Source organism: Euprymna scolopes, chromosome 10 (assembly GCF_053919585.1).
Source record: "Euprymna scolopes isolate OS-2025 chromosome 10, ASM5391958v1, whole genome shotgun sequence".
Classification (NCBI taxonomy): Eukaryota; Metazoa; Mollusca; class Cephalopoda; order Sepiida; family Sepiolidae; genus Euprymna; species Euprymna scolopes.
Window position 1 is genome coordinate 68,579,625 of NC_136491.1, and position 24,768 is coordinate 68,604,392.

Here is a 24,768-nt window from a genome sequence, read left to right on the forward strand (position 1 = left end):
TTATGAAATAATCTCATAATCTTATTCATAAAATAACCTCATAATCTTATTTATGAAATAACCTCATAATCTTATTTATGAAATAACCTCATAATCTTATTTATAAAATAACCTCATAATCTTATTTATAAAATAACCTCATAATCTTATTTATAAAATAACCTCCTAATCTTATTTATGAAATAACCTCATAATCTTATTTATGAAATAACCTCATAATCTTATTTATAAAATAACCTCATAATCTTATTTATGAAATAACCTCATAATCTTATTTATAAAATAACCTCATAATCTTATTTATAAAATAACCTCCTAATCTTATTTATGAAATAACTGCATAATCTTATTTATGAAATAATCTCATAATCTTATTTATAAAATAACCTCATAATCTTATTTATGAAATAACCTCATAATCTTATTTATGAAATAACCTCATAATCTTATTTATGAAATAACCTCATAATCTTATTTATAAAATAACCTCATAATCTTATTGAAGAAATAATCTGATAATCTTATTGATAAAATAACCTCATAATCTTATTGAAGAAATAATCTCATAATCTTATTTATAAAATAACCTCATAATCTTATTTATAAAATAACCTCATAATCTTATTTATAAAATAACCTCATAATCTTATTTATGAAATAATCTCATAATCTTATTTATAAAATAACTTCATAATCTTATTTATGAAATAATCTCATAATCTTATTTATAAAATAACCTCATAATCTTATTTATAAAATAACCTCATAATCTTATTTATAAAATAACCTCATAATCTTATTTAAGAAATAACCTCATAATCTTATTTATGAAATAACCTCATAATCTTATTTATGAAATAACCTCATAATCTTATTTATAAAATAACCTCATAATCTTATTTATAAAATAACCTCATAATCTTATTTATGAAATAACTGCATAATCTTATTTATGAAATAATCTCATAATCTTATTTATAAAATAACCTCATAATCTTATTTATGAAATAACCTCATAATCTTATTTATGAAATAACCTCATAATCTTATTTATGAAATAACCTCATAATCTTATTTATGAAATAACCTCATAATCTTATTTATGAAATAACCTCATAATCTTATTTATAAAATAACCTCATAATCTTATTGATGAAATAACCTCATAATCTTACTGATGAAATTGCCTCATAATCTTATTTATAAAATAACCTCATAATCTTATTGAAGAAATAACCTCATAATCTTATTGAAGAAATAACCGCATAATCTTATTTATGAAATAACCTCATAATTTTATTTATAAAATAACCTCATAATCTTATTTACAAAATAACCTCATAATCTTATTGAAGAAATAACCTCATAATCTTATTGAAGAAATAACCTCATAATCTTATTGATGAAATAACTGCATAATCTTATTGATGAAATAACCTCATAATCTTACTGATGAAATTACCTCATAATCTTATTTAAAAAATAACCTCATTATCTTATTGAGGAAATAACCGCATAATCTTATTTATGAAATAACCTCATAATTTTATTTATAAAATAACCGCATAATCTTATTTATGAAATAACCGCATAATCTTATTTATAAAATAACCTCATAATCTTATTTAAAAAATAACCTCATTATCTTATTGAAGAAATAACCGCATAATCTTATTTATGAAATAACCTCATAATTTTATTTATAAAATAACCGCATAATCTTATTTATGAAATAACCTCATAATCTTATTTACAAAATAACCTCATAATCTTATTTATGAAATAACCTCATAATCTTATTTATAATGCTAGAAAATTACTCACACCTGACAGTTTCCTGATGAACTCATAGCACTTCTTCCCTCTCAACGAAAATACCCCAACTAACCCGATAAGCAGCGAAATCCCGCCCCCTTACTGTAGAGATGTTTAGATGTTAGAAAGCCTTCTACTCTAATAGTTTCTTTCTTCAAATCACTAGAATTTGGAATTTCCTTCTGGTCCTCAACTTCCTTGACTGTACTGACAGTTTAAATGTACTGTGAACATACATCTTGCTTTCAACTCCCTACAAAGTATTCTTGTAGATATGATCCTAGATAGGAACCCCTTATGTCCAAGTGGCACTGTGTCTTGTTTGGGGTTGAATAAACGTAAAAAAAAAAATCATTGAATAAATTTAAATTGTAAGGTAAAATGCTGCATTATGTAAATACATCGAATTGACATTTTTTTCAATTTTAAACAAATTTGTGTGAGAAATATTAAAACTAAATATTCCATTCCATTGAATTTAAATTTATAATTCCTTAGTTTATCTGAAAGTAAGTCTGAAACATATTGACATTTTAAAACTTTGCTATTCTTGCAAATTTCACTAAGGATAAATAAGAGGGCTCAAGACTTACCTACGGAAAATTCCCTCAACACCAGACACACCCATGCCATCTACAATGTCTCTTGTCAGGCGGAAAGGAACTGTTTCTGGAGTGGGTAGAATTTTGCCTTGTTCAAAAGCCACACCTGAAATTTCATTTTAAAGGTAGACATATCACTTTGATAGTTAAACATTTCAGTTAGAAACATTACAATTGCTTCAAAGATAAAAATGATGCAAACATTTAAATTTTTGAAACGGGTTCGATATATTTAGATTTAAACTTAAACAATCATTAAATAATAATCCACTAAGTTTCACTATCCAATAAATAGGGCACCAAATATTTTTTTTAATTTATAAGATAATATATAATAGTAGTGTTTACTGCATAATTACTTTGAAGTAAGGATAAAATTCATCTATATCCATCAACTTCTCTCCAAGAGTTGTTGGAACCCTCTTGAAAATTCTGGTGAAATTTGCTACAATTCTATTTATTTGATGATGTATGAACTTATATGAATGAGTCTTGCAACAGTAAGCCACTAATTTTATGCCAAAAGTACAATGTAACTTTTTGCGTGAACTGTTTTGCTTCTTAGAATAATGTGTACATTTTATCGTGATATGTGCAGCCTTTTGATTTCTAACATATATCACATATATCCAGGAGTGTCAATATTTCTAAATAAAATAAATAACTTTTCCCTTTCAATTTGTGTATCCTAACTATTTTTAAGTCATTACACAAAGTTTCAACTCAATAGTAAAAAATTTAGATACTCTGTCTGGTACGTAATGGGTTAATGGAATTGTTAGATTGGAAAATGTTAGCATATTCATATTGAAAACTTTTTTCTTTTTCTATTGATTCTCTGGATTCTTATCTGCTCTTTTGTATCTATCAGTATTTGTTTTGTTGAAAAGACTGCCGAAAGATCTCTTCTAATGCCTATATTATAACCTGCCTGTCAATTAGAGGGGAACAACCCTACAAACTCTAATTAGGAAAAAGAAAAAAAAACAATTTAAATAAAATGACAATGAACGGTAAAATACCAACAAAATATTCAATTCCAAAAAAAAACATAAACAAAGACACACATGCACACAAACTACTCAGAAACCAATGCTTAAATATTTTAGAAAATTACAAAATAAATAAATAAATAAAAAATAAAACTGATTCAGTTATAGCTTTCACAGGTGTAAAAATTATATAGAATCTGAATAAAAAAAGATATTTGCCACATTTAAGGTTTCTAAGTTTATTTTTTTAATTTTGGAAATTAAATAATTTTTTGATATATTTACTTTTATATCAATTTTTCTTCTCAATTGTATATCAGAAAGAGCTAAGTATTATTTTCCTATTTAAAAACTAATTTAGGGTATCAAAAAGTAACCCAACATTTTTAATTTCTTCAAACTGAAAAGGACATTTTCTTTGTGTTTTTAAAGTATGACACATACTTTTTTTTTAATATTTCCATTAAGTCTAAAAAAAAAAAAAAAAAAAAAAAAAAGGTGATTTTTTAAAAATTACTAGCACCCCTCTTCTCCCAGATGAAACCTAGTATTGGTCCATGAAGCATAGTATCAGTCAGTGAATGAGAAATACTTCTAGACTGAGGCAATTATAATTTTTGTCTTGATTCAGAGTTAAGGAGTTTAAGTTTCCTGACATTAAAAACTGACCCTGTGTCTAACTTTATAAGGGAGGCAAATAAATAGGGAGAAGATGAAAAATAAAATCTATAATTTAAATTATAAACTAAAAAGAAAACAAATTTTTCAAATGTGATTATTATCACACGATTTGCATTTACACAATCTTAATAAACAAACAATTCAAAATAGAAGAAAAAAAAGCAAGAGGAAAATCATGTTACTTACCAAGATCAATATGGACAAGTTGTGCTGTTTCACAGTTGATCAAGATGTTCTGTACATGCCGATCCCCAAGGCCAAGAATAAATCCAACTGATCAAAGAATGAGAGAAGGAAAAATGAATTTTGTTTGAAAAATTTTTTGATAAAAATTTGTGCTTTTAAAGATTTGCGAAAAGCTTACCAATTGAGTTAGTAGCAACACTTTTTATATAGGCTGTTCGGCATTCATACCATTTGACGGGATCAAAGAATTTTTCAAAGAAAAAATGGCGAAGAACTGGATGAAAGTTTTGACAAATCTCCTCATAAACTGATTCTTTTTGTTTTGCTGTAGATTCCTGCAAGTACAACATATTTTGGTTAGTTTTATAATATTCTTTTAAAAGAATTTGCTGTTCTTCCCATTTTTTTTCCTCCCATTTTTTTTTTTTTTTTTTTTTTTAGAAATCTTATTGTAAATGTAAGTGTTTTTATTTCAGGCTGGTATACTTTTTTAGAGTGAACTTTTGTCTCCTGCACCATCCGCTTCCAGACAGAGAGTGTGGAGGAATTTCCCTCTTGAACACCGCCTGGCATGAATTCATCCTTTTTCAAATCGACTGGCATGCGAGACTGACGTTGTCTTCGTGAATCACTAGCAAGGCAAAACTTGGTAAGCACATGAGTTCTCTAAATTCATCACTTCATTCATTTATGGCGGGTTTCCCCTTTGAAAATATTCATGAGCGTATTTGTTTTGTTTCAGTTTTCATGTTGAAGAATGTATGCTTGAATTGAGTATTGATATCTTGTATCAATGTGAGTATTGATAACTATCTCATATCAATGTGAGTATTGATAACTATCTCATATCAATGTGAGTATTGATAACTATTTCATATCAATGTGAGTATTGATAACTATCTCATATCAATGTGAGTATTGATAACTATCTCATATCAATGTGAGTATTGATAACTATCTCATATCAATGTGAGTATTGATAACTATCTCATATCAATGTGAGTATTGATAACTATTTCGTATCAATGTGAGTATTGATAATTATTTCATATCAATGTGAGTATTGATAACTATTTCATATCAATGTGAGTATTGATAACTATCTCATATCAATGTGAGTATTGATAACTATCTCATCTCAATGTGAATATTGATAACTATTTCATATCAATGTGAGTATTGATAACTATCTCATATCAATGTGAGTATTGATAACTATCTCATATCAATGTGAGTATTGTAATTGTATTACATTAAATTATAAATGATCTGGAAATAAAATGTATAAGTGCTACATCATGATTCAATCGGATTAAACCTATCTGTCTCCACATCCAGCCAAAGTTATTATTAAAGTGGAATGTCAGATGATCGCATGCTACCATGAAGACTTTGTTCTTGAACATTACCACCAATGACCAACAGGTTACCTCTATTGCATTAGATATTACCCCTCTATATGTGAATGCAATTGACATTTTGATCACAAACCGTAGAATAATTTTTTTTTTTTTAGAAATTATTTTTATACAATGAATTAAAAACTAATTATATAAAAGTAAATATTAGATGAAAATTTAAGAAACGTTAAAAAAAAATCAGCATTACAAAAATAAACTGATTCCCTTTTATTGTGTTCTGAAGATTTATTTTGATTGATCTCTATCTAAGCTAAGACGGAACATAGGAAACACAAATTTTGGAGACAAAGAGAGAAAAAACTGATTTAAATTTTACCCCCTTTCTTAAGCGCACATGACGACCATATCATTTGACCTTTAAACCTGTTTGGTATTTTGCTTGTGCATTCTGTGACTCCACATTCACATCTTTCCTTTGCTTACACCCACATCAATATCCTTAATGGTCTTTACACCCACATCAATATCCTTAATGGTCTTTACACCCACATCAATATCCTTAATGGTCTTTACACCCACATCAATATCCTTAATGGTCTTTACAGCAACACGTGATAAAAATAGCATATTTTACATTTTTGTCTAAATAAACATGAACATTAAAACAATGACAAGTTTTCATCTTTTGAATTAAAATTCTAAAAACATCTTCAGTAATGACAAAATATTTTTATTTTTCATGGAAACTTAGAAAGAGAAAAATGATTGTAAACTATTTTTTTTTTCTTACCACAAGTTTTCTGCGGCATTCTGCAGCTGACCAATCACGTGGCTGATAACGTTGATGGGCACCCTTTTCTTTAGCTATTAAATATTCTCCAAGAGGCTGAGTTCCTTCACACCATTCTAATAAACCACTTCTCTGAGATAATGGAATCACCTTCAATTAGAAAGAAAGTCAATAGCTTTTTTTTGTTCACTTCTAAATGCATGATCATTGGTGTCACATGAAAAATGAGCAAGCCATTCTTTGCAGATATTTTTACTGAAATATTTACAACTGAATATTTTGCTGATTTAATCATGTTCCTTATTAAAGTAAAATATTTTACCATTAATCTAATATTTGTACTACTACAAATGATGATGATGATGATTATGGGGGGGGCATTTGGTATTTAAGGTGCTGCGAGTGTCCCAGATACTGGGGTGAGCAACACCAAGCAATGTCACAACACCTGTTCTCTATGTGATCAGATCAATAGGATTAATACCAGTCATATTGCAACCTTCAAATAAATTTGTACAAAGTCTAGTCAAGTTTTTCTTGGCCTTCCATGCATTCTTGTGCCTAGAATATCCATGTCTGTCACTTAATTGATGCAGGAGGTGACACACTATACATGGCCAAACTACCTAAGATGCCAAACACATAAGTTGATAAAGTATGGCTGAGGGGATTCTTTTATTTAGTTTGTTGCAATAGAAAAACCACTACACTTTTTCGTTTGCACTGGGAGCATTCAATGTAGTTTATGTCTAGACCTCCATGACAGACAACACAAGGAAACCAGCAGCAGGAAGGCAAAACACAGAAGATGAGAAATTTTGTCTTCTTCATGTTGACTCTCAGTTCTTTGCTCTTCATGCTTGTCTTCCATGCTAGTAACCTGGAGTTGCATTCCTCCAGGAAATATGCAGATCTTCTGCATAGAGGGCTGAGTACAAAACTCCGATGAACATAAGTCACTTCTCTTCATCATAATTCTGGAGGCATTGTCGAGCGAGTTGTGTGGGAATTTTTGTACAATAATGATAAAAACGTAAAAAAAAAAAAAAGTATCCCAAACCAAAATTTTATTTTCATTATATCTAAAAACTTTACATGTGGGCGCATAGATCTTTGCAAAAAATAAACAATGATACCAAATTTATTTTGGTAGAACAATTAATCACTAAATTTTTGGAAATTAGAAAAAATTTGTTGTTTTGTATGATGAATTGAATTTTCACAGTGTATAACTAAAAATACAGGCTTCAAATAAATGAAAAATCTTTACAAATGTAATTTTATCTTGTCATAAACAAAAAAAAAAAAATAATGAAAGTAATAATTATTAAATCAAACTAGTTTAAACATTGGGAAAAATCGCATTACATACCCCTTGAAAAAATGTTTAAAAGAATGATACAGAAACAAACTTTGTTCATGTAGGATTAATTTCAACAGCTAATACATTAAATCTTCTTAATATGATTCATAGCACATTAGAGATTTTCTTTTAATAGTAAACCAATAAAAAAAACCCCTCATATTTGAATCGTGCATGAAAAAATGGAAACACAAAGAGTAACAATATTGACAAATGATTATTTTATATGCATATAGGCACACAATATGATGTGCACCAAATTTGAAAATACCAACATATGAAAATAAATTATCCATTACTGAAAATTATAACTAAACTTGAAGTGAAAAATTAATGACACAAGAAATAATTGCATATTTATAGAGGTTAAAATTTGTTTAGATTCAAATTTTATCAAAATAACCAAAAAATAAATAGGATATTGCAAGTTGAAATTGAAGGAAATTTCACTATATTTACTTGTTTTCATATTCTAAACTAGACTTGTTTGTGATAACAAATTAAAGGTTGTTTTGCTACTATTTAATTATTATATAATATTAATAATGCAATCCTTTAAAAAAAATTATTTGGTGCTTGTCCAGAATTGCTCTATATTAAAAAATAAAAATAAAGAAAAACCTGTATGATGTACACACTCATGACAGAAGGAAAATCATTTTTAAGCGAATTTGAGTTTTCCAATGTCCCATGTTAAGAACAGTTTTCTAAAATCTTACAAGTTTTAATTATTTGGAGTTATCTCCCTTGTTTTCAACCTGTTTTCCAGATGGTGTCGCAACATCCTTGCTTACTTATCCACAGAATTTTATTTAGAAATAAAACTATTTGATCAATTTATGTGATTTTTGGTGTACAATATTTTCTTTTCATCACAGGTACGTACATCAAACAGATTTTTCTTTATTTTTGCTTTTAATAGAGGGGGAATTCTGGACAAAGTAAACACATTTTATGATAAGTAAAAATGTAGATATCGTCAGCAAAGTTTTAAAGTTTGATTCTAACTTGATAGACACAAGGGACACATATACTTTAACTCAATTATACAGAATATTTAGAAAAAGCAATTGTATAACTTTGTGATTATGTTCTACATGTGTAGATAGCTTCAGAAATACTGATTAACATTATAAACATCTAACACATATATGTGCAATGTTATTTTTATATATAGAATAGATAAACACTATCCTTGTGATATAATCACAGGTAAAAGAAGTCTTGGCCTGGTGTTGCCACCTATACAAAGTTATAAAAATATGATATCAAACAAATATAAAAGCTGTGGATCCAAGAAAATCTGAGTGCCATAATGAGGCTCTTTTTATAGTTAACTTTGGGAAACTGATCAACATTCTGCAAAGTTAGTTGGCTTTTCTTATTTCAGGTAAGCTAATACAACAGATCACATACAGGTAAGTATGATCAGCACAAACGAAATGATGCAAAGAAAGAAATGAACCACAAAGCAAATGAGATTAATAAGATAGTGCTATTACAAAAGCAATCCTCACATAAAGAGGCTCATTTATATGTAAAGAACATAATCTCAAAAGTATGCTATTGATTTTCCAAAAGAATCTATCTCCAGCTAATATGGTTAAACTTTTAAATAAATTATTTAATAATTTTCTCATTAAATTAGTTAACAGAAAACGGTTTTCTTATTTGTAATTAAATTTGGCAATGCTAAGTGACCTTGCCAGTAAATAACAGAATATTAAAGAATGTGAAGTTTACTTTGTAGGTACAAATATTCAATTGTCTTTTGCGGGCATCCGTATCATTGTCCAACAATTTGTTGACAAGGCCAAACACTTGCTGCATGACTGCATCTTGCCGGAGGTCATCACGACCCTACAATACAAGATAAAAAAATGAATTGCAGACATAAATAAAGCATTTTGGAGACAATGATAAAACATTTTTATTATTTTTATATCTTCAAATGAAAATAAAACTTTGCATTAACACATTTTGTGTTCGCTTTTTCTGGTTTGTCGTCTTCTACTTCTTCCACAATAGCAGTCGACATCTTAACAAAGACTCTTTACAATGAGAAATGTACTGTGTTTTATATTCTTGAGGCCCACGCTTATGCAGATGAGTATGAGTCTTGTTTTTGGTCCAGTCAATCACACAAAGTGCCATTTCTGCATCCACCGCAATGACGTTCATCTCGTCACACATTGTCTACACTTCCTCGTGATCCCTGATCATAGCACGGAGCAAGGTCACATTGAATCTCTGGTGTGTGTTTCATCATAAGGGTGGTTCTGAGCTTTCTCCATTTTGTGTTGTCTGTTGGCCAGGTAATGTGATATACCCCGTGTCATCTGAAATCTCATTATCTGCTCTGTCAGGCGGGATAGCATTTGTCTGGAGTTGCATGTCTTTCACATGATGCGAGACGCCATTGACAATAACAACTTGTGGGCTGATCACCTGTTACCGCTCCTTCTTTGAACTTGGATATGCATTGATAACGAGGCTGCTTCATTCATACAGAATCACTCAGATTGTAATGGTTTAGTGCGAAGGCTGGAAGCATGAACACTGGGTCGACATTCCTCATACCTGTAGATCCCATTGGCGGGTGTAATTAATGATGAAGTATTGTCCTTGGGCATAACATTGTACTAATACAATATACTGCTTCTTGAACAGAGCACTGCTTCCTAGCTGCAATCTGTTAATACTGTGATGGCATTGTTCTACCACAGATATACTCCCCTGCTGGTAGAAAACTCTCTGAATTCCCCACTAACAAATACGGTGTCATTGTCAGTAAACAGTTCCTGTGGTAGGCAATGCTCATAGAATATTGATTTGAATGGTAAAACATGCTGGATCACAATCGGTAACCATCAGGAAGTGTTTGCTATAGTGGATTATATATCCCTCTCTAGCCTTTGGCAATTAGCTTTTACTGTTAATCTCCTTTTCGTCCAATGAATGATGTCGGATCAAATGTTTGTACATTCTTCGCATGCTCTAATAACTGATCTCACCTCTGCTTTGGTAATCACCAAACAAACCTGCCAGGCAAAGTATGCGGTAAGTCTAATACTAGGACGTCCACTTGTCTTATGTACTTCAATAATCTGACTACTTATCATTCCATCACTCCTTGCAGTACAAGTCTGAGGTACAGGCTCAGTTGCAGATGTCATTCTCTCGGGCCACCTTTGTGATACCTGCGTTATGGGATCTACAAAGTTCTGGCTCAATGGGATCACAGCAACGTCCATGGACAATCCATACTCTTCTACCAGTGACTTTCCAGCAAGTATGTCCACTAACCAGTAATACATGTTTACAAAGTCTGTTCTTAAGTGTATGACTTTGCACTTCCATTGTAACACCTAATTGATGCTCTTCAGTACTGCATTGAATTTGGCCAAGTTAATGTACTGGCCGCCGTTTTCGAACAACATCATCATGTTCCAGGAGAATGCCGGTCACCAGGGAACTTGCATCTACCCATATATTGATGTTGTGTCTGTCTGCACACTATAGGCCCTATGAAGGATTTCTCTGCTTCACCCTGGCTATTGTTTCCTGGACTATTTGTTGGAGTGGGACATTCTAGATGATGTCATCTCATCTTCGGGTCACAGCATTGGCCTTTCACTTAATAATTCCTGTTGATGTTCGGAGCCACTGGCAGATGCCCGATCAGTTTCTCACACAAGGAGAAAATGGCATGATGACAACCCCTGGGACATCCGAAACCATACTTCTACACTTCTATCACAAAGTGCTATGCTTCCCTTAGACTTTCAATCTAAGCACTCATGCTCCATTTTTAAGCCGTTCCATACCATTGTGTTTTAGCCCAAACCAGAGAACATGCTATTTCACTCACTCTGCAAACACCACATTGTTGTTGATGTATATATTGTCTATGTATGCCGATGTTGTCTGCCAAACAGTTCCATCCTTAGATAGAACAACCTCCACGATTGCCTGCATAATGGATGGGGTTACTTAAATCCCATCCTAGTTAGGTATCTCTACACCTTCACCATCACAGTTTGAAACGGACATGAAAAAGAACAGTGTACATGAACCTGAAGATAGGCTTTTCTCAAGTCCAACACAGTTGGATCCTTTCCTACACCAGTCTCTCAGTTTTTTTTAGCACACATTACCCTGTATACTTCCACATAATTGTTAAAGTTCACAGCAAACCATAACAGGTCGCACTTTTCTTTTGTTGTGCAGATTGATCTTAGACACTCCCCTGCTCGTCATTCTTTTTCATCAATGGTCAGTACCTATGTCTTGCATTCATTTGGTGGACCACAAATTGAACCTCACTACAGACCATGCAAACGCTGAGTCAATCAACGCATCAGGCATCTTTATGTTGACACACATACTCATCACTGGCAGATTGGTTTTATTTTTTACTCGGGGTGAGAGTAATGCTCACATCTTGCCCTGTCTCCATTTTCTAGACATTTTGATGTGACGTGGCCCTTCAGCTGGGATTTTTAATATCAGATGGTTGGCTCACAGCATACTTTAGTCATTCAAACTGGCAGTGTTTAGCCAAATAATTGCGCCAAGAACACTTAAAACAATGCAGAAAGTTTTTTATGGGTTTGAATAGAATGGTTTTCTGTGATTGATCAAGCAACGGTAGCAACAATCCTTTTATTGTTTACAATGCCCCCTTTTTGTTTTTAATATTTTCTAAAAACAATTATCTTTATCAAAGCCTCTGTGGGTCATAGAATAAAGGTGTTACTAGATACTGGATTTGGTCTACTGCTCTCACATAGCCTATGCATGTATGAGACCAATCTTGCACTTTTAACAAAATCATACAACTGTCTTATGGTTATGAAAAGCAAAGAGAGTATACATATCTCCAAAATCATTCAAAAACTTGTTTTTAATCTTAACCACAGACAGACTGATTAATGACTACACAAATTTGTTGATCCTTGTCTTAGTTTATTGTGCCATGACATTTGTTATGGAATGTATCATGTCTTACCTTCACCAATTGTCTGTATTTTAGACCATTGGAACCGTTGCAGAGGATGATTTTAGGGAGGTTGATTCCACCTGCAAGTTTAAATTTTGGCTCTAAGCCAGTCACATAAGGAATTTCAGCATAAACTCCACTCGGATCAATCTACAAGGAGAAAAAAATGAAGCGTTTTAAAAGCACAGTAAAAGAAATGTTGACTCAAATTTTCATCACTTAATTTTTATAAATCTAAGCACAAACATAAAAAATTAAACATTTTGGAGAATATAAAAACATTTGAAAAATTAGGATCACTCATCATCACCATATTTGATTTAATGTCTTTTTAAATGGTGGCATGTGTTGGACGGCTTTTGGAAATTGACTTCCAAACTAGCCTATCTCTGATCAGGTCTTTATTTCTCTTTCTCTCGTCCATTTTAATTTCTTTTTAATTTCATGTTTTCCTTGGCCTTTCCCTGTGAACTGAGTCTGCCACCTCAACTGATTACCCAAAAACTCTCATCCTTTCTTTGAACATGGTTATTACCATCGAAGATTACTGTTTTGCATAGATTTCTCCATAATCTTCTTTTGAGGTTATCAGACCCAAATCTCTTTTAAACTCACATCATACATCCACCGTAGCATTCTCATATTATTTCTCTTCTTGCATCACATGTCCTCAATTCTTACTGGCCAAGTTTCGTTTTCATACATTGTCATACTGCATACACACATCTGATAGACTCTTCCCTTGATCGATAGTGGTAAATAACAACTGAAGTTCCTTGAACTTACGCCATCCACTCCTAACTTTTGCAATCATACTAGCACCAGAACCTATTTGTGCTCCATTGATATCAACAAGGAACAAAAAAATTTGGACAATTTCAACAACTTCACCATTGAAATATACTTTCTCCACATCTGAGATATCTATTGTTTTCACTTCATTTACATAAATTGGGTATCATCTCTCAACCTGCATGTAATTCTGTGTGGATAAAAAGATAATAGAACAAGACATTTATTAAAAAGTCAATATGAAAATATAAAATTACAAAGTCCTGAAAAAGCATCCTGTTTAAAAAGAAATAGTGACGTGGTGTAATGAATGCTATTGTGCTTTGGTTTTACAAAGGTCTTATCGTCCACCTTCATTTTGGTCACCTCTTGGTGACTTCTAATGCAAAGGCAAGTTCCTGACAGTGTTTGGCCTTTAGCATATATCCAAACCATTTGAGCTGCCATTCCCTCATCTTGCCCTGAATCAGTGCGATGCCATAGCACTTGCCGATATCTTCGGTGTAGACATGGTTAAGAAGTGTAATTTCAGACACTCATCTTGATTTCCATTACAGTGAATCTTCATTGCACTTTCCTAATTGTCAGTAAATACTCAAAGTTGTACAAAGCAACGAGTCTCACAAGATCTTGTAAAATATAGGTTTCTCATTAACATTTATATCAATAAAATTAGTACTAAAAAGAAATGGCACAACTTACAGGGATGTCAGATGTTGTTACAGCAACATGACGTAGATTTGTCAGTTTGGTAATGAGCAAGGAAGAAGGTAGTTGAATGGCTTCTACAAGAGAATCAAGTTGAAAAATGAAGAAAAATAAGAATTGTAATGGTGGAAACAAAGAAAACATATTTGAAATTGAAATTATGCAGGAAAGGATAAAATAGTCCAAATCAACCTTTATAACAATTTATAGGAACTTGTAGGATAAAGCTATTTCCAATTAAATTTATTTGAATGTGTGGTCTGTATCCATGTTAATGCCAAAAGTAATGATCTGAAATGTGTATAATTTTCAAAGATGAAGACTTCTATCATTATTTGCATCATTTTTCTTTGAACTATTGTTCTTGTTAATTTTGATCTTTATATTTATATCACATTTTGTCTAATGTGTTCTCAATCGTAATTCAGTTGTACAAGTGCTTTTATACACAGCTAGCCATACATATCCAATGTTGACTAGTAATTCTTTTACTTGCATTTTTTTATATTATGCTGGTTTTTGTTTTTACAAAAAATATCATTTTTGTATTGATAAATATGGAATTACTAGCAGGACCGTTAACCGGCATTACCTGGTGGAAGCATCCCCCCACCCTTAATAAAAAGTTAAACTCAGTTGTTGTTGGTTGCCAACACCCAATGTCCTAATGTTAAAATCAGCTTTCGAAATAGATACCCCTAACTTCCTCATGTTAAGAATGGCTTTCACCAACCTTGTCATTGTAAGAATGGCTTTCGGAATAAACATCCCATTTTATGAGTGGGGGGAGGGGTTTGTCAACATATTTGCCCCCAATTTAACCTTGATATTCATTGTCAGCTTACCCACCTGCAAAGACTATTACCCCCTTCCCCCCCAAAAAAAAATTAAGGGAGGGACAGTGTCAGTTGGAGAGAAGTAGATTTGTTTATAGCACGTGCATACAAATCTGATGGCCACTAAAGTAAGAGAACAATGCATGTCTTTATATCTTGAAAACTACTCATTTTCGCCAAAGTTAAAAGAAATTGTCTTATTCAGCATAGCTGAAAACCTATACAAGTCATCATTTTTAAAAAAATTTACCTAAAAAATAAAAATAAAGTTAATGTTTAAGTAGTGCTGATAATGAACCTGTAGGAAATGTAATTTACAGAAAATGTGTAGTTTAGTGGCGTAAATTATTTGACAGACACAAAAATTATAGAAACTATTTATTTTTATATAAAACACATTAATCAACCCAAAGGCTAATGGTACCCGTAATTATTTTTTTATTCAGTTTTTAAAAAAAATTGGGAGGGGGGGGGGGGGATATTGGTGTGCAGGCACTTTGTGCATAGATAAGTGTAAGGTTAACAGTATTTAAGTTTCTGTTTATGAGCGGTTAATATGTTTATATTTGGTATTTATTGCCTTATGTACAGAGTGCCGCCATATTGGAAAATTTCTGGAGCATTCGTTTATGTATGGCTGGTCTCAATAAATCAGATAAGACGGGTTTTGTAGAAGGGAGAAATTATTATTTTTGAATTGGGTAATGAAAAGGTTATGTTATGTGTATGTAGTTAATAACCAGTTATGAGGGGTGCAATGAAAGTATCGTAGGAAAATATAGAATAGTTCCTGGTGCCAACTGGCAGCAGGGGGAAGACTAAATATTTATAGAGAAAAATAGGGACCCCTTCCTGTATAATTTTCATGATTGTGATGGTGTTGCTCCTTGGATGAAATGTAGCATTTTATTATAATGACTTATTGTGTCTAAAATTGTGTTAAAAAATTACATAAGACAGTGGCAAATAGCTAGATGTAATGAATTAGTATGTGGCGTCTGTTATTGCAAACCTACGATACTTAGATCCAGAGGAGAATTTCAGCATATCAAAATATTATATGTCTCAGCATATTAAAATAATTCTGATCCAGTTAAAATATTTTCTGGAAGAAATTAAATCAAATTACATTTTATATTAACCTTTTTGAAAAGAAAGCTATCAATAACAAAATATGAGAAAGCGACTAACTTTACTTTACATATTAAATTTAGTTTTTGCTGTATTCAAATAGATTATTTCTTAATTGTTAGCATCATTTTTCTTGTGACTATTATTTGTGTCAATGTTTATATTTATATTTTGTTTAATGTGCCCTCAATTGTACTTTAGATGTATGAATACATTTATATAAAACTAGCTGCACATACCCAGCATTGCGCAATAATGTTTTTATTTGTTTTTTTTTTTAAATATTATACCTTGTATTTTACAAATAACTTATTCAATTTTAGAAGAATTCATTTTGAAATGGGTAAAATCTTAATCTTTAGCTCTCAGCAACACCAGATAATTTGCAATTGCTGTTTGTTTTTAATTTTTGGTGATTGAACTATCTTATTATTTTAATTGGGCACAGAAGGTGATAATATGTACAAACAATGGAACAAGCACATTGTAGAAGTCATATATAAAAGTTAACTTTGAATTCAGCTGAGTGATATCTTGAAAAACAAACTTTTGAAGAAAAAAATGTTTCTCCGTAATGAAATCATATAAAATCATCTATCTTTTGCAAGACTACTGACATCTGCTCTATTATGAACCAGACCTCTCTTATTGAATTTGTCTCTCTGCATGGACGAGGCAGGGGGGGGGGGGTGAGGTTAAATATATTATCACCTATTTCTTATGTCAAGTTATATTTTTTCATTCATCTTTCTCTCTCTTTTATAAGTAAATATATATATATATATATGTATATAAATAAATAACTTGGTTTTTTCATTCATTTCTTTCTCTCTCTTTTATAAGTAACTAGTGGGGGGAGGGGGGGGTACCCGGCGTTGCCCGGGTGTTTGGAGGTGATTGTGTGTGTGTGTGTGGGGGGGGATAGATCAAAACAACCCTGTTTAAAAAAAACGTTGGTCGGGAGTTTGAAGGTGTAAAAGAAAAAAAAAAGTTTTAGTAGAAAGATAGCTGTGACTCGAGTTCCTTAGTCATAGATATTATTATTTAGACAGCATATAAAAAGTTTTAAGAAGGAGCGAGCCAACCAAGAATCACGGCCAAACAAAGCCTTTTGTAGACATACACAAAAAGCGAACATACATACATACATACACACATTTTCGCTTTTATATATATATATTAGCGGGGGGTACCCGGCGATGCCTGGGTGTCTTGAGGTAAATCAAAACTCCGGGGGGGGGGGGGTAAATAATAATAAAAAAATGTTTTGGTAGGTGAGTATGAGAATCGAACCCGTACCCTTGAGTTGGAAATTAATGTGTGAAAAAAAAAAAACGTGCGATGTTACCACTGGGCCACCGCGACATACAGCGTAGACATGTTTGAATTTATTTATCTAACTATAACTATAAAAACAGGTGTGCGTGATAAAAGTTAACTTTGCTGCTTCCATTTGACCTAATTAAGAAGGTCAAATAGAAGTCACGCAGCGTAAGCGTCTGTTCCCGGCGCATTGCCGCGAACACGTCCGTTTGAGTTTAGTTTCATTTTATTTATACTAAAAAGCTCAATCAACACGCGAGAAGCCAAAATAACAATAATTTTGAAAAAATCGACGTAAATAAATCTATACGCTATGCGCTTTCCTAATTCCTAGATATTATGATATAGGACCTATATACACAGTTTTAAGCGATAGTAACGACCCCGGGAGCGCGTGCGAAAGAAGCCTTTTGAAGACATACACGAAATGATCACACACATTTTGCCTTTTATATATATATATATATATATATATATATACAATGTTGGGATGATTAATTAGAATCAGAACATTATGGAGTATCAAAATCAGAATTGGAAAAATTTGTGCCTTTTTTCCAATGTCAAAAACGATTCTTTTAATTATCTGTTTTTTATTATTTGATTTTGTTTAAAAAATAATTTTTCACTGCTAGTAGTAATAAAAAATAATAAATATTTATTGATTTTAAAATACCAGTAAAGCTAAAATCTAGAGATCACCCACCACAACTTTTTATGATTGAGAAAATATCTGCACATTTAACATATATTTTTGTAGTAATTGGGGGGGGGGGGAATACAATTACATAGTTAAATATTACAAGAATCGGAATCAGTAATTGTATTGCAATCGGGAATTTAGTACGGAATCAGTAAGTCAATGTTTGTGTGTTATAAAAATTAATATGTTAAGAATCAGAATATTGAAAAACTTTTAAGAGTTAAATTTTTCACAGAATATAAAAACCTGATTGAAATTTGCTTCTGGAATCACTAGATGAAATTATCACAAAATAACTTTAATATATTAGATTGTAAAGAAACAAAATTCATTTTTTAATAGCAGTGAAGAATGTATTAGAAATGGTTTAAACATTTAAATAATTATTTTATTAATATTTTTAAGATTTTAAAAAAATTAAGCAAAAACGAATTGGATTCATTAAAGCCTTTTGACGATTTTTGTCTGTCTGTAAAAAACGTAGTGTCAACAAATATTTTATTACTTGATCTCATATTGCAAATGTTACTTTTAACTTCTATTTCCAGGCAAAACTCGAAAACATGGCTATATTTGAAATTACTTTTCAATCAACAATATATCTCCACATCTGAATACCATTAGTCATATTACATGCAGAAAGATCACAGATTTTGATAATACAATTATAATAGTGATATCATTTCCTGTTTGCATCGAAATTGTTCACAAATATGATGCATCTTAACTTACTTGTTTCCCGCTTGTATTTCTCCACATCAAAATTCGCCAGTTCAATATATGCAGTACATAATGTACTCATGTCTTTCACATTTTGTGCAATTTTGGTGCTCAACAGAATACTGATTATCTTTTCAGCAGCTTTTACACGTTCCTTAAAGAAAATGGAAGAAGAAAAAATAACATCTAACATAGTTATGATGTTGGATTTTCAAAGTCTGACAGATGAAAATTTGCTTTTAGCAAAGTTTCATGGATTATTTACTTTGTTACAATTTATTTTTAAAAAAGTACTTAGTCCAACCAAAACAGCTTGTAATAATAATTTTTCAATAATTACCTAAAATTAAAAAAATAACTCATATTTTAAATTGAAGAAAGATTGAATAGAAGTTTTCTACGTTAAAACTAAAATTACATTTCTTTCTCTGTATGTATCTTTCAAGTGTGTAAACAAATAAAAAACTACTACTACTACTACTACTACTACATCACCATCACCATCATCATCATCTCAGGCAGGTTGCTCGCATCAAATTGACTCTTTCCCTCTACAGCTATCTATCTTCCATGGCCTACATCTTGAAGTTATAAGTCAGTGTTGTCTGTTAATAATTTTGCATACTTCTTGATTGGTCTTCCTACTTTAGCAGTACACAATACCACATCACTGACAATTTCATCTTTTCTTCTGTAGCAATGTCCAGCATATCATATTCTTTTTCTTATTACTGAAGAGATCCTGGGCAACGAATCATACAGACGGCTAATGGTTGGATGTGTTTTCCAGTTTACATTTAACACTGCCTGGACCATTCTAGTGTTAGGTTCCATCTAACTAACGTTCAAGTTTTTTACTGAGAGTCCATGCTGGTGAGCTATAAAGCAGCTTTGGTTCTAAAAAAAATTTTCTTGATCTTTTACAAGAAAGCAGATTTCCATATAACTTTCAGCTCAAAGTTATATATATATATATATATATATATATATATATATATATATATATATATATAAAACATTTTTATTTATTTATTATTTTTAAAACAGTAACATGCACACTGTATAAGTCATAAATGATGTGTATGTTGGATGATGTTAACAAAGACATTGGTGCACACTGGATGATGTCATTCATTAATACAAAGTGCAGAAAGAATTCATGGTGTCACAAAGAGATGGTGTCATTCATTAGAACAAAGAGAAATACATAATTAAAGAGAGACTGATGAAAAGTAATGGGAGGAGGGGGAGAGAGATTTAGAGCAAAGGCTGAAAGTACATCAGAAAATTAATGATTATTATCTCTATTACTGACAAGGTCAGTTTGTGTGTGTGTGTGTGTGTGTGTGTGTGCGTGCGTGCGTTCCTTCCTCATAGGTTCTGAAATGGCTGAGCCTATCTTTTGCAAATTTCACACAAAGGTAATTTATTAATTTATATTTCTGGCAATGTTCCTAGATATGTTTTGTACAGAAATTCATAAGTATCGAAAATAAAAAAAATCCGATCTTAAAAATAGCTTTTCTTCTGTTATAGATAAAAAGAATGTTTACAGGGGAATATTTTACGTTGCATTAGTGTAATCTTAGCCAGTGTAACGTAAAAGATTCCCCTGTAAAAATTCTTCTTTTTTAAGAGAAGAAAAACTTTTTAAGATCATCAAATATCAAATATCAGCTGACATGATCTTGTAAACAAACACAGACGGAATTTGATGAACGACATTATTATCTTTTAATTTTTTTTTGCGAATTAGTCCACTGGGCAAATTATTCCTAGTAATATATAATAGTCAATAGAGGATTGATTCTATAATAATACATATGCAGTCTGCATAAATTAAATATCATATTTAAGCGTATTGTATGGCCGGGCAACGTCAGGTATCTAGCTAGTCAAGAATAATTATTTCAAAATGGATGACATCATAAAGGATGAATGGTAGCTTGTTGACAACTTGATAGATAGACGAGATAGAAAGGAGAAGCAAGAAATAATGAGAGGAAAGAAGAAAAAGGGGAGATAAGAGAGACTAGACAATGGGCTGTTGGTTATTTACATAAAACCAGCTTTAGTGAATTTCAGTGGCTATTATTTACCTGGCTGTTGGTAGTGTTCTTAGGAGTATTTTCTTTCTTTCCATGTTTTGCTGATGTCTGTAGAAAATCATCTTTGTGTGCATTTGCCAATGCCATCACAATATAAAGCGAATGATGAGGATGGTCCTGTGTCACCTGCACAATAAGCTGTTAGGATGTATAACACAAAAAGAAAACATGGGAATCTTTATAGAAGCTGTGATAATGTATGAAAAGAAAAGACGAATAAGAGAATAGCTTGTAATAAAAAAAAAACGACTTTAGTTATGTCAGTGAGACAGAACTTTAATAAAGCAGCAGAAGGTAAAATAAGGAGACACAGGGAAGGATAGATCACATGGTATTTTTTAAAAAGTTTATCAGTTAGAAAGCAGAGGCATGCAGCGTAATGGATTTCATAGGATGTAAATGTTGGCAGAACATTATCCCAGTGAATGGACCAAAAGGAGATGACATAAAAAAAAGTCATATTGGATATAACATAACACAAAAATATTTTGTGTAAAAATAAAATGGTCAGCAGATAAACAACCAAAGAAAAGAACAAATAATAAAAAAATGGTGTAAATAATATAGAGGTACAATAGTAATTATAGAACACACCAAAAACTTGAATTCAAACAATCACTTTAAAAACTCATGCATGAGAGAGAGAGAGAGAGAGAGAGAGAGAGAGAGAGAGAGAGAGAGAGAGATGCTAAATCTCCTGCTTATGAAGATGTTTGGGACATCATGTTGTTTGTAGCCAATCAGCAGGAAGAACTAATGAAAACTCATAGCTGACATTGTTATTTTAAAATTATTTATAAGTTAGGGTGAATATGAACATTTTCTGCTAAAAAACATCCTAAGAAATTTACAAAATTATGAAAAACAAAATCTGTGAATATGCAAATAAATGAGGGTATTCTGTATCTATATAAGAATCAGACAGAGTACAAAACTGACTTAACTACTTTCTCACAGAAGAGATGCTCATAGAATTTATTTGCAAGGATTTTGTGTCTGTGGAACACAACTGTTAACACTTGACTGATCCAAATCTTAAGAATAATGTTTAATACATTGCTTTTACAGGTAAAAAAAGTGATAATTATAATCAGGTAATAATTATATGTAAGTACAACAGTGTATATTAACACAATTACAGCCTCAATTAAGTAGTTTCAGACATTAATGCGATTATCATAATTAAATATAAAAATTTGATTGTTTGCATAATTTACGTCGTATCAACCCTTTGAAGAGTTGATTCATGCTCAAACATAATATATATATATATTGTAAACTAATGGTTGTGCCGCGTCGGCACACACAAGGCCGAGTCAAACACAAAATCGAGTACATTCAACATTGTCTTACCATCAACGCTTAACTTGTGAACTCGGAGTATGGGAAATTCCCATATCCACAAAATAAAATCAATGAAAAAACAAAATACCCTAAGTAAGGGTAAGGATAATGAGTAAACGTTGGATAAAATGATGGTTAAAATTGTTACGAACTTGCCAGGATTCGAACATAGAATCTTCTGATCTGTAATCAGACGCATTATTCATTGCTCCACAAGTCCTGTCCGTATGCCGAAAGATGTTACCATGACTGTATATAGACAGTGCTACATTCCGTTGACACAGGCAAACTTTTTCAACAAGTTTATGAAATGGACCAAAAACCCTTATTTCGGGCTTTTTGTGTGACTCGGCGTTGTTCGTTATGAACCAAATATAGATAACGACAATCTAGGGACTCACACTTTTCAGGGGGGAAAAAAAAAAAGAATTTTTCAATTCGGTGAATCCGTTCGAAAGTTTTATTGGTATATAGGCACACACAGATATAAAATAAACATTTAGAATTTTATTAATAGTATAGATGATTCATTATTTACAACTAATTGAATAAAAAAGAAACTGAAGGGAAATGGTAACAGTTCATACCTTTTCCAACATATTAGTGTTATTTATATTCACTAGAATTTGAACTTAGTAAAGTAGATTTTATAATCCATGACAGTCTTTGTTAGACCCTCTCTTCACTGAATTAAAGATTTCAAATGCCTCCGATGGAAATTTAACCTGCCATATGAATACATCAGTGCACACCATAAAGCATCACACCATTTGCATATCTAATATGGATTAAATCTGTAATATATTTTGAATTTTGAAATAAATGTTATTTTCAAAAGAATACAAGATAAATGATATGAGAATGATATGATGGATGTATGAGTCTGAAAGCCAGGCTTAGATCTGATCCCCATTTTCATATCAATACTCTCCATGCAACATATATCCTCAACTCTCACTGACCAGGTTTCACTTCCATACATCATTACACTTCGTACACATGCCTGACAACAAATTTTTTCTTACTTTGTTGAGAGTCGTGTAGAATAGGGTTTCTTGACAACTCATCCTGGCAGCCAATTGATACATAAGTGGAAGAAACTTGAACGTCTTCAAGCGGCTCAGTCCTTTTTTCTAAAAAACAAAAAACAAAAACAACAGCAACATATTAAATGTTGATTAAGTTTAAAAAAAAAAAAATACACACAGCTTTAGGTTAAGTGATTGCTTTATATGCCGCAAAAAAATGGCAATAAGGCAGTAATAACAATCAATATTTATCCTCTTTTCTCTTTATTGAAAATGACCTCACATAAATCATTTCTTTTTTTGCTTCACAATTCAAGTTAATTATTGGTCAACAATTCAACCTATGTAAGACGCAGAAGTAATCTGTTTATTAATGCAGATAGAATTTTGAAATATTAAACTTCTTGTCAAGATTTTAGATGTTAATTATTAAACTATAATAATCTTGTATTAACAATATACATGAAAAAAACTGAAATTGCTTAAAATATCTCAATAATGGCATTTCCCCTTTTGATATGAAGAAATTAAGATTTATTACACAAAAGATAATATCAATTATCAAAATAATAGCATATAATAAAAATAAAAAATAATAAAAATAATTATTAATATAATTAATAATTATAACAAAATAACATTACTTAAAATATATAATAATATAAAAAATAATAAATTAACTAAAAGATTATATAAAATAATATAAAAAGTATTACTTAAGAATTTGAACGTAAAACGTTTTTCTTAGCATCTCTGGAGATGTTCAAAACATGGAACAAAAAACATTCTAAACCGTTTGTTCTGGAACCTTCTTTAATGATCGCTATAAATAGTGAATGACCTCAAAATATAATCAGTTATAACATAACGTTGGGATGCAAATGAGAGGCGACCAATCTATTATAACTCCAACCGAAAGAAAAACATAAGAAAACTTGAGTCGTTAAAATAACCGATGGACCAAACAAGTTACAGAGAAGAAATCTCTTTCCTCAAAAAACTGGTAAATATAGATTTTTCTGAATTATATTTGACCAAGAGCATGTATGTCTAAAAGATCAAAAAAACAAACATTACTTAAAAACCTTTTCCACTATCAAAAGGGAAATAACCAGAAAACAGAGTTATCTCCCTTACACTATAGATTATAAACACCTTATTGAAATTCATTTTCTTTACTATTTTTAATTTTGCTTTTCTTTCTTTGTTAACAAAAATTTGTTTTTCTTTCCAAATTATCTTTTTTACTCTTTTAGTTTTTATTGATATGTTTGCAGTGTTCT

General features: G+C 31.1%; 1 protein-coding gene across 1 annotated transcript in view; it reads right to left on the bottom strand.

Annotated features, from left to right (window-relative positions):
- The window catches only part of LOC145286064 (serine-protein kinase ATM-like), a 153,619-nt gene that overhangs the window by 9,008 nt on the left and 119,843 nt on the right, over positions 1 to 24,768 (bottom strand). Inside the window, exons 49-58 of the mRNA XM_080134737.1 lie at positions 23,483 to 23,590; positions 21,105 to 21,251; positions 19,018 to 19,159; positions 14,287 to 14,369; positions 12,802 to 12,942; positions 9,534 to 9,650; positions 6,428 to 6,577; positions 4,455 to 4,611; positions 4,277 to 4,363; positions 2,409 to 2,523 (exon numbers count right to left, since the gene is read on the bottom strand). Coding sequence (XP_079990863.1) covers positions 2,409 to 2,523; positions 4,277 to 4,363; positions 4,455 to 4,611; positions 6,428 to 6,577; positions 9,534 to 9,650; positions 12,802 to 12,942; positions 14,287 to 14,369; positions 19,018 to 19,159; positions 21,105 to 21,251; positions 23,483 to 23,590 — 1,247 coding nt within the window. The remainder of the gene's footprint in view (positions 1 to 2,408; positions 2,524 to 4,276; positions 4,364 to 4,454; positions 4,612 to 6,427; positions 6,578 to 9,533; positions 9,651 to 12,801; positions 12,943 to 14,286; positions 14,370 to 19,017; positions 19,160 to 21,104; positions 21,252 to 23,482; positions 23,591 to 24,768) is intronic.